The sequence below is a fragment of the Centroberyx gerrardi genome, chromosome 24 (assembly GCF_048128805.1).
Source record: "Centroberyx gerrardi isolate f3 chromosome 24, fCenGer3.hap1.cur.20231027, whole genome shotgun sequence".
Classification (NCBI taxonomy): Eukaryota; Metazoa; Chordata; class Actinopteri; order Beryciformes; family Berycidae; genus Centroberyx; species Centroberyx gerrardi.
The window spans coordinates 18,712,186-18,723,727 of record NC_136020.1 but is presented as its reverse complement, the minus strand read 5'-3'; the positions used below and the strand labels follow the sequence as shown (position 1 = coordinate 18,723,727).

Here is an 11,542-nt window from a genome sequence, read left to right as displayed (position 1 = left end):
AACTTTTATTTCTTCAGCAAACTGAAATCCTGTTAATCAACCCTGATTTTTTTATTTTTTTTGTAAAGTAGGCTATCTCTCAAATCATATTTTAATCGTTTTCCTCTTAGACTTAATTGAAGTAAAATTGGATTATATTTTGGGGCAAATTATCAACATGATCTACAGTCTCATCTTGATGACAATAATCATCTCCCACTATTAGCCGACGTTTATTCATTAAAAACAATGTAGCTTACTATTTAGTAGGCTACATTGGCTTTAATAGCATTCCTATTGTTTCTCATAAGTTTCTTATGAGTAGGCTATCACTGTTTTTTGAATTCTGTAAAAATCTTGTCTTTTCTTCATTTCATTCTTAAACTCTTCAATTCTGTCCTACGTTTATGTTTACTAAAGCCCTCTTAGTTGCTTCTTCAGCATGTTTATCAGCTAATTCACTTCATTTTACCCCCACATGTGCTGCTATCCATAAAAAAATATATAGACTAAAAAAAAAAAAAAACCCAGAGTTTGGTAAATTTCACGCACGTCTTCTTGTCTTTTATGGAATCTTAGCAGCCTATATGCCGTTGGAATCGCAATTTAATTGGCTGTAGGCCTCTGTAGTTTTCAATATAATCGACTACAATTGGCTTGTAGACATATTATAGTGATAACATAGGATATAAAAAGAAATACCATAAGATCTCTATAAATTCACTATTGAGCACCACAGATGCTTTGAAGTCCCTATAGGAATATCATAGTGATACCATAGGAGATAAAAACACCATTAGGGCACTATAAACTCACTATTTACTGAGTCCCTAAAGGAATATTATGGGAACATTATAGTGATACCATATGAGATCCAACAAAATACCATAAGGTCACTAGAAACTCATTATTGAGCACCACAGACAAACTTTAAGTCCCTATTGGAATATTATAGTGATACCAGGAGATAAAAACATAAGTAGGGCACTGTAAACTCACTATTGAGTCCCTATAAAGGACCATTATGGGAATATTATAGTTATAGGCCTACCATACGAGATCAAACAAGATACCAATGTCACTATAAACTCACTTTTAAATAGGCTACCACAGACTCACTTTATGTCTCTATAGGAATAATATATTATAGGAATATTATAGTGATACAATAGGAGATGAAAATACAGTAAGGTCACTATAAAATCACTATTAAAATTATTATGATAGAATATTATATAAACATTAAGTGAAACCATAAGAGATAAAAAATCATAATCTCACTGTATAATACTCCCTATAGAGTATTATAGGAATATCATAGGAGATACAATAATACTATAAGGTCACTATAAACTCACTACCAGAGTCAAACTTTAATTCCCTATGGGAATATTATAGGAATATTATAGTGGTACCATAGGAGATTAATAAAATGCCATAAAGTCACTATATAACTCACAACTGAGTGCAGACAAACTTTAATTCCCTAAAGGAATATTATAGTATTTTCCCCCTCGGGATCCTGTGTGCGCGCACCGTGACAGGTGCCAGAACCGGATGTGGTCAGGGTGGATTCTCTGCCCCCCGCGGAGCAGGTCTCTGCCTGGAAGGGTATATAAAGGTATGAGTTGGCACCGGCTGGGTCTCTGCAAACTAAACATCACGTCAAGAGGGGTTGGACAGGGGTCAGCTTGGGGGTTTTTGGATGTCAAGCGCCTCTCCTGCGAGGATTTAACGCACACGAGCCAAAGACACGAGGTTGGTCAGCTGTTTTTATGGCGTGGCGTTTGTGTTTTTTCCATAAAATGCTGACGTGTGTAATGATTAAATTCGAAATGACTAAAGTACGGAGTGAAAAACTGCAATTCTGACTGCATATGTGCATGCCTTGTCTTTTAATGTTTGCAGCACAGTTGGGGTGGATTCCTAATCGATTGCATGATATCGGGACTCACATTGCAACACGATGATTAATCCCGTGCCAAAGCTTTTAATTGATCATTATAGGCAATTATCTACCTTGCAAATAATAATCCCCGTCCGACTATAGGGATAAACTGCGATTTACGGACAAGATGCTTAAAATGCACACAGGGATAATCTTCTTTTTTGGGAGACTATCCAAAAAAAAAAAAACCGTCTCGTCTTGCATCTTTTTGTTGTTGCTCATGTCATGAACTGGTGCTTTCTGCGTCTTTCGGTTTCATGATTCATCCAGAGAAAGCACACAGTTCAGTGGCTGGTATAAATGCAGTGTCACGGGGTTGGCGACTGCCCAAGCAGGGTGAGTCCAGCTCTATTGAAGCACTTGGCTCGGCTTCAGCAGCATCTCTCTCTGTTGCAGGCACAGGAATAACATGGCTTCACTTTTTCTTTTTTCTTTTTTAAATGCATTTTGGCCCAAATTGATCATCTGAACGTGTCCCTTCCAGTGAGGATCTCGCCATGGTGCAGCTGTCTCCCTCCCCCACCCTGGATGTCTCCCCCCCGCCCGAGCGCTCCGAGGAGGGACTGGACAACCCAGTGACTGGCAGCCCGAAGATGGGTTCCCCCGGCGGGCTGAGTGCTCTCCAACTCACCCTGGAGGTCTCCACCGCCTACCAGGGCTACGAGACCTACATAGAGGACGGCCTCATCTGCCTCAAACACAAGATCCGCAACCTGGAGAAGAAGAAGGTAAGGCTGGTCACGAGGTAGACTGAGTGACGGCTTTGAAAAGCTGGATGGATGAACTTTAGGTGACGCGTCTTGTGTTCCCACAGCTGAAACTAGAAGACTACAAGCAGAGGTTGAAACGGGGCGAGATGCTGAACAAGGATCAGATGGTAAGAGTTGTCTGTTTTAGTCATGAATATAAATGTTATGGTGCTTTTTGCGTGTCTCACTTTAAAGTTTGTCTGTGCGTTCCCCATAGGAGGCTGTGGATAAGTACGAGGAGGTGCTCCATAACCTGGGGTTTGCACGGGAGCTGCACAAAACCCTGGACGGTTTGACTCAGAATGTAAGAATCTTCCTGGGTAGAGTCAGAAAGGCCGTGCTGTAATGGTGGCAGGATATTTGGGGAGGATCTGCTGCATGGGTTTCGACTTGCTTCAAAGTCATTCCACATCCTCTAGTGAAGGCCAAAGGAGATCATTTAAATTCCTTATTGTATTGACGTCCTGCTCCTCATTACCATGCACCCTCACTTTGCAGCAGGAGGGATTCTGTTTGTTGCCCAGCTAGCTCAGTTTAGAGTTTGCACAGTGCTGTAACATTTTAGCCGCACACACTAGATTCAAGCTCCTGATACTGTATGGCATCATGTCATGCCTGACAAAGACCTGATTGGTCAAACATATGCAATAAAGTATTTTGATTTTGAATCCAGTGTGCAAAAATGTATCCGTTGGTGCTTCAGCTCTACATTCATCCAGTGCGTGGTGTAGAACAGGTGGATGTGCACACTTGTAGTCTACATTGTAGTCATATTTTGAGATGCTCAGTGTAGTAGAAATGCATTGGCAAGTCTCAAGGCAGTCTTAATTAAAACTTCAAATGTAGCTCTGTAAAGCAATGGGAGATTGTCTACAAGCTTAGGTTTAGTTTCTGGTTAGACTGGGTATTTCTTTCTTTGTAAAATGTGGGAGTGAATGTCACTTGAAACTCCACTGGGAATGCTTGACAGTTTAATGTTGCCTTGCTTATTGGCAAACACGCATACCTGGCTTAAGGTGTTCTTTACTAAATTGTTGGTTTCTGGTAAATTTGGCATGCAGATGATCCACCAAGCAGCACATATTTTAACAAAATGTCATCTTTTTTGACTGACCCTTCATCATATTCCACCAAAATATTTGCATGTGGACTCCAACAATTCAGAAAATATCTCAAGTCATCTTCTGCAAGGTACGTCTGCCAATAAGCAACAAGGCGACATTTGAGTTTTGAAAGCGTTTTGAAGCGATCCGTCAACTGTCCTACCTCCGCAGCTGCTGAGGGCGCAGAAGAAGGCGGCGAAGAGGGAGCAGGTGGTGAAGATGGAGGCGGAGCGGAGGCGTCTGAGCACGGTGCTCCAGGTGCAGCAGCTCCTCCACAGCCTGCAGCAGGAGCACGTCAGGAAGGACCTGCTGGCCGGACACAACCGGGCGCCGCACGTCTCCGCCCAGCAGCTGCACAGCCTCCTCCAGCTCGCCGCGCTGCTGGGAGTCAAGAGGGACAACAGACTGAGGTTTCTATGTCTCTTTGTCGCACTGTCTGTCTTTTTGCCTGTCTCTCTCTGCATCTGTCTCTCTGTTGTTGTGTAGTAGGCTGTAGACGAGCTGCCAACGTTGGTCCATTCAAAGGGGAAATAAGTAGGGTTTTACTGCCTCACAGCATAAAATCACCGTAATATATCTGCGGCGGGTTGACAGGATTGTTAATCAATACAATGACTCAACGATTACTTCACCAGGTGCTCAGATTTCTGGCTTCATCTGGCCCCTATTGTTTTGAAACAGAAACTCCCCAAACTTTAGCATTTCAATACATTCCCAATTCAGCTCCCACCTACTTGCACTTTCAATTGGTCAGCGATTTAAGGATGGTGCTGTGAAGTCACAAGACATTTCAACCACCAAGGGTAAAAAGCCTCATTGTCAAGGCAAATGACAAAGCAGCATTATTATTATTATTATTATTATTACAGTGTTTTGCATGGTGATTTATTGCTTCTTCACTGGACCTTTCTGTTGGATATCTGCTCTAGGAGTGTGGCTGTGCAAGAAACAAGCCACTGCTATGCAATTCCCACTGGTTGCCAACAGAGATCATAGATTACTTGATGTCCCCTTTTAAAAAAAATTTGTGATGGCTATCTTTTCTGCGGCCCGACTCCATGTTTGAGACTTGGTGACCTCCCTTCTTCCTCCCCACTGTGTGTTCCAGTTTAGAGGAGCAGATGGAGCGGTCGGCTCTGGTCTACTTGGACCTGCTGGAGGGAAAAGACAAGCCAGTGGCAGGATCTACATGTGAGTATGAAAACCGTGCGTAGACGTCTGGGCTCTGTCAACTGGTGCGACGTGTCGGCAAACCGGACGACCGAACCTTTTGCAGTTAATTCACTTTGGTCTTTGCAGTTAAGCTCATGAAAGAGGAGCTCACCAGGCTGTTGGATTGCGAGTATTTCAACTGTCTTCCACCTCCGCCAAACAAGACTCCAGAGGCGTTGCTGAACTCAACCAACCACAGTAGTAAGAATTAACATTTAACTTTCATTTACTATTAAAACTTCCAAATGCCTTGCCTAATTATTGTGAACCCCAGATTCATATTTCTTTCCATTTTTGTTCCCATCAGCCTTCTCAAAGTCAAAAACAAATGAAGTTCCTAAAAAGGAGGTAAGAACAAGCATAAGTTTTCTTTATTAAGATGTGTTTGCGTGCGGCGTTGTGAGCATGTACGCCAGGATCCACTGATGCTGTGTTGGTGATATGGCAGTTTTTCAACAGACTGTACCTGACTGACACAGAGACTCCTCCCACTCAGAACTGGAAGGAGGATTTCCAGGCCGTGAAGGAGCGGGAACCTCCGGACTGCTGGGATATGGAGTTCACAGATAGACCCGCCTCCCCGCAGCCTGCAGTCCACAAGCCATGGAGAGGAGCGGCCACCTTCATCCCCAAAGTCCCCAACAAGAAACAATCTGCCGATGCCAAACAGGTTAGCTGCTGTCAAAACCCCCAAATTTTCTTTTCCATTTCTCACTTCAACTCAGTTCAAACTTTGTACCATAAGGGAAGTTTGGTTTGCATACAAGGATTACAGTACAAACATAATGAAAGCAAACGTGTCGTACAAATCGTCAGTAAATCTCCTCAGTGACAATCTGTAAAAAAATAAGTAATTGGGGGGCTGGATGTGCCTCACACTGTAATTAATTGGTTGAGATGTTCTGCTTTACAAGGCCTACAGTTGTACAGAACATAATCGTAGAGAAATTATCTCCACAGTTCAAATAATTACAAAGCTGCTATTCTGTCTCCTCAGAGAAAAGAGAGGAAAGCCAAAGGAGAACAGAATGCCAAATCAGTGAGTAGAGAACTGCTCGTTTATCCTTTCCCTGTAGACGTGTCTGTAGGTTTTTAGCTATCTGGAAAATTTCCTCTTAATGATTTCTGACAGGCAATTCACATGGATGCCCCTGTAGAGGTTTTCAACTCCCCATCTGCCTTGCCCGAAGACCCCATCCTGAGGAAGCAGCACCTCGAGGACCTGATGACCAAGATCCACGGCTCCTTCAGTTTCATGCAGGTGGAGCTTGGCTATTTGCACCCCAGTCCCAGATGCAATTTAATGGCAAACAGTTTGAGTATTTCAACTTATCTGATTTTCCAATGTTAACTGTTGAAGGTTTAAAAATCATCCCGTCTTGTTCAGGACTCTCTTCTGGATGGTGAATGCTCCCCCACGAACGGCCACCCCAGACTGGGTAGACGGGCATCTGGATCTCCCTCTCCACTTGGTAAATTTAAAACATGTGAATATAACTCCAACTTGATTTGTGTGTATTATTGCATCTACTCTCTATGGAAAATGTGAAGGGTTTCATTCCAAAATGCAGTATAATCATTTTGGGAGGGGGGGGAAATGGCTATCTGATATCCGTCAATATTTCAAAACCACAGATGATTCAGGCCTTGAACACATAATTATTTGGAAAAGGTCTTAAGATGACTCATCCATAATGTGCTTTGCATCCATGCCAGCAATCAGTACAGTAGCTTTCAGTTTCTTTTCAAAAGATGAAATTTCTTAATGGTTTGTGCATTCTCCCACTCAACAGCTCAGAGAGACTTGAGAAGCCCGGTTGATGTCCTTCCCAAAGCAATGCATGTAAGCTCTGTCATTTTTGTCTATAAGTCTGACATTCAGCTGTGACTTTGAATGGAAATTACATCTCATCACTTCATCCTCATCCCCTGTCCAGTCCACCCCACTGCCCACCAGGCTTATGGAGCGCAAACCCAGTCTGACCAATGGGGATCAGTGTCTGGAGACCTGTGACCTGGAACTCACCACAGAGGATCTACCTCATGTAATAACCAGCACACTTTCTGTGAGATGCAACGTATTTATTATCCCCCTTTCTAAGCCCCTGTGTGTCTCTCTTAAGTGATGGTACTTGAAGGTTGTTGTGTCTCTGCAGGAGCCGCTGCAGTTGCCTGAAAGCGAGGCGTTCCCCTCTCCTCCGCTCTACCGCAGGGAGTCGGCCATTTCTGTCGGCCTGGAGGAGAAGAGCCGCCCTCGGGTAAACCAGCTGCTCCCCTGCCTCAGCCATGTCTGGAGTCGGATGACTTGTTGTGGATGTGCTGTTTTTTCAGAAATTTTCCTTTTTTTTTTTTTTTTTTTTTTATTTTTTTATTTTTTTTTTTTATAGTTGTGTTGCAAAATGAGATCTACTGTTTGGGGGGTGGGAAGGGATGCCTGTTATTGATTGATGGCATAGAATTAAAAACAAATTATGGTACTTTAAAGCATTGTAGGTAATTTAAAGTGGTAATTTGTGAGATCCGCTTTTTATTTTGGTGACATCTTTGGTGCTAAGCGGTCATTGCTGTGTTGTTTTTGCACTGCACTTCCCAGAGGTCACTTGTTTCTGTAGGTGGCGCTCTTTTCTTTGTCTGTTCAGCCATGGTGGCCATCGCTGCTCTTGCTAACTACCCAGTTCTTCTTCCATTTATCCTCAACAAACTGCTGTTTTGCTGCTCGAAACATAAAACGCATCACATCTTGTGTTGCCAGAGCATTTTTCGGGTGTTTAGAACCGCAAATATAAAGGCTTTCATGAAGTAGGTTCAATCACTATTGTGTTAAATCATTCGTCGATGGAGAGCAGCAAAAAAGATGAAATATTGAATGACAAACTTCAGGTCATGATTTCCCCAAAAGCATGTAGCATTTTGCAAGCTAACTTTCTTTTTTCCCCCCTGAATGTACCTTGTTTGCTCGTCTCTGGTCCTTCAGTCCCACTACAGTTTGTTCTGATGATGCTGTAAACTACACCATCTCAATGTAATGTCTCTGTGTCCCCCCAGACCCCGGTAACTGAGTCAGGGAAGCAGTCCCCCTGTAATGGGGTGGCACCTTGCTCCTCCTCCCCTCCTCAGGGACAGGCTTTCTCCACACCCCCCACCAGAAGAACTCTTACCTCCGCTCAGTTTCAAAACATTCACTCAGTAAGTCACGCCACAACTACTCTTGTCATTCTCCCTTCTAAAGTTTAGACCACTGGTTTTCAATCCTATGCCATCGAGGAACACTACAGCAGCTTATTTCAGTGATTAGCTCCTCTTCTCTGGTTGTGAAGTTGTGGTAGTTAGTGAATTTAGCTGTTTGGTTGGAGTAGAGTTGGCTCTCGATGGCACATGTTTGGAGATCACCATCTTAGACACTTTTTCTGTGAGCTGCATCTGTTTTTCTTTCCGCTGCAGGTCTTCAAGGTGAACGCCCCCTTGCCTCAAAATGGGGACTTGAACTACAAACCAGACGCCACAGTCTTCTCTGAGACCAGGTACAGCACTGCCAGTACCCAAACACCACCCGAGTTCGCTCCCCCGGAAGACGAAGCACAGCCAGGTATGCTGATCTTTTGCCGCGCTCCTAAAACGTAGTCCGCCATGAGTTGAAGCATCGACTGTCAATTGTCTGAGATACGTTTTTGCTGCGTCGTCTCTTAACAGTCTACCAGTCTGATTATACAGTGGGTAATGGTGGACAGATCTTCCTGTCCCCTGGCCAATCAGGTGGAAGCGCGGGTCGATCCGGCCAATCGTACTACAGAGGATCTGTGAGAGGTATGGCACGTGGCGGCAAGGGACTGGCACACTCCTTTCGCTCTTCTGGTTGGCATCGAGGTATCTATCCTCAGCTTTCCTTTTCTTCTTCTCCGTTTTTCACCACTCTTCCTATATTTAATCTCCCCCCTGTCCTTTGCTAAATATCTGTTCATGTCCATGAGCAGGATCAGATGTTGTAGGGCATTCCTGTCACATCCCGGCTAAAGCTTAGAGCAGCATGGCACCTGTAATTCGGGCTGAAATTAATCTCTTGTGGATGTGGATTTGAGGCTTAACACTGGTCTCTGCTCCCCAGGTGGACCCTTCTTCCCCCAGACTCATCTCAGGGACTCTGGCCCACTCCTGTATGCTGCTAGGGTAAGCAAACTCATACCTAGCTAACGTCTTACTGCTACTGGGACATGGGAAATTGACAATTCAATTTAGCATTTACCAATACACAGATTTTTCGCATCCCAGAACAACCCACTCAACACCAGCTAATGTTGTACCTACACTTAGGCTGATCCCTAGTTCCCAACATTACTGTTTCTAAACTGTATTGACTTAAACCAGAATAAGCTAATGGGTCAGGTGACACTATTGGCCTGGAACGGTGCGCTCAGCAGTTCAAAAACCAAATTGTATTGGCAAACAACTATACCAAGAACTGAGAAGAGTGCATCACTACTCACTCGGTTACCAACTCTACTGATGCATTCCTGTCTTAATCATGAGATGGATATTCATATATTTCATATGTATAGTCTTGAAATGGGTTTTGGACCCCAGCCGATATCATTTCTTTACAGCCAGAGCAACCATACTACTAGCAAACAATATGTCAGCTAGCATGCTACAAACAAGCCAACATTAACATACTAGGAAATCATTATACTAAGAAATCAATATACCAGTGAATATACTATTAAAAATCAAATGGGGTCTTGTTGCCTGGCCTCTCTGCATGTGTTTTTACGTTCCCTCTGTGGTGTTTTCTCCCAGGACTCCGGATACCTGCACAGCTACAGACGTGGAGGCGGTGGAGGAGGGAGGCATAACTCCAGTGGTAAGAACACCAGCTCTACCTGTAAAGTCCCAATCACTGATTTAACCTGGGAAGAGCTTTTGTGGCAATACCCTGCTTAAGCGCCTTGCTCAAGAGCATAATAAAGGGTATTAAAAAAAAAAGCATGAAGGGAAGCCTCAGAAACCAAAACATGGCATCAGGAGCAGGTTTACCAAGCATTCCATCAATTAATCCATTTTGAAGCTGTAACTGGTTTGTTTTTTTTGTTTTTTTTGCATTTGTATCTTTTGCACGTTTATGTATTGGGAGTAAAATTCAGGTGTATTTGGTGGTCTGAAAGCTCAAATTACTTTAAATTTAATTCAATTGCCCAATTCAAAGCATCAGGTGTCACCTCAAATCTTCTTGATGTGTCTACTCCAGAAAACCAAAACACTGTCACTGAAGTATTTCTATGCAAAATTGATACCTGACTGCAAAGTAAACCAGTAATTTGAGCTAGTAGCATGCAATTGTTCAGATTTATATTGACACTGTATAATAGCTGCTAACAAAATATTAGACCCGTCCGTGGAAGATCTTACTGCATGTCACCCTAAATATCATTGTGGGTTTAAATGCAGATGCCAGTATTGCTGACGCTACAGATCTGACACCAGATCTGAAGCACCAAATTACTTGTGTAAATTACTGCTTCAGCACCTAATTTCTTTGCCCAACAGCTTTTTTTCTCGACTCCTCAGCAGGCTGGAGCGACTCGTCCCAGGTGAGCAGCCCGGACCGGGAGGGAGCCTTCACCATTGTGGACTCGGGTCACGGGGACTCTCTCTCGGTCTCCACCCTGGAGGTCCCGCTCACCCCCCACGGCCACCACCACACCACCCTGCTGCCCATGCAGCTCTACCCGCTCTCCCAGCCCCTGCGAGTGGCCTTCACGGCCTCTCGCACTGCCAACTTCGCCCCGGGCAACCTGGACCAGCCCATCGTGTTCGACCAGCTGCACAGCAACCTGGGGGAAATGTACGACACCCACATCGGCCGCTTCACCTGCCCCGTCAACGGAACCTACGTCTTCATCTTCCACATCCTGAAGCTCGCCATCAACGTGCCGCTCTACATCAACCTGATGCGCAACGAGGAGGTGATGGTGTCGGCGTACGCCAACGACGGGGCCCCGGACCACGAGACGGCCAGCAACCACGCCATCCTGCCGCTCTTCCAGGGAGACCAGGTGTGGCTCCGGCTGCACCGCGGCGCCATCTACGGCAGCACCTGGAAGTACAGCACCTTCTCTGGCTTTCTACTCTACCAGGACTGAACCGCTGTCAGCCAGGCGGCCCACTTTTGCCAACGTGTGGACTCTTGCTTTGCACTAAATGGTGATTAACTGTGACATTTCAGTATCATGTGGTCAGGCTGCATGCCAGTTCCCTTTTCACCATCAATCCCATTCCATAACATAATGATGTGTTGCTGGCCATATAGTAGGGATTGTTTTTCAAGTTCCCTACATTTGATATGGGGATTGTGAATACTTGACCTCTACACCAGTGTACTTATTTCCCCATGAATGTGTGGTTCATGAACAGGTGACTCCTTGTGACTGTGAAACTACAACTGGGCCTCCATCATGTGTCCATCTTGCTGTAAATGGTACTGTAGCATATCACCTGTTAAGCCCACAGGTCACTGATCCCAGTGAGACCTCTAATGCAATGTTATGAATTTGTGCCTT

The 11,542-nt window shown here is 44.4% G+C and overlaps 1 protein-coding gene across 1 annotated transcript; it reads left to right on the top strand.

The window, feature by feature from the left end:
- The first annotated feature begins 2,424 nt into the window (after positions 1-2,424).
- caprin2 (caprin family member 2) lies at positions 2,425-11,125 on the top strand. Its single transcript, XM_078282256.1, has 20 exons — positions 2,425-2,655; positions 2,742-2,804; positions 2,894-2,980; positions 3,951-4,189; positions 4,888-4,970; positions 5,079-5,192; positions 5,299-5,339; positions 5,440-5,661; positions 5,989-6,030; positions 6,124-6,252; positions 6,379-6,463; positions 6,785-6,834; positions 6,929-7,036; positions 7,148-7,249; positions 8,037-8,177; positions 8,433-8,577; positions 8,682-8,855; positions 9,094-9,155; positions 9,783-9,846; positions 10,554-11,125. The coding sequence occupies exons 1-20, from the start codon at positions 2,425-2,427 to the stop codon at positions 11,123-11,125; spliced, it is 2,754 nt and encodes a 917-aa protein (XP_078138382.1).
- The last annotated feature ends 417 nt before the right edge of the window (positions 11,126-11,542 follow it).

Bases quoted from the DNA above. Each gene is read 5' to 3' on its own strand.
- caprin2 (XM_078282256.1), top strand. From the start codon at position 2,425: ATGGTGCAGCTGTCTCCCTCCCCCACCCTGGATGTCTCCCCCCCGCCC. The intron at 4,971-5,078 runs GTGAGTATGAAA...TGGTCTTTGCAG, and splicing joins GCCAGTGGCAGGATCTACAT to TTAAGCTCATGAAAGAGGAG. The intron at 8,856-9,093 runs GTATCTATCCTC...TCTGCTCCCCAG, and splicing joins CTCTTCTGGTTGGCATCGAG to GTGGACCCTTCTTCCCCCAG.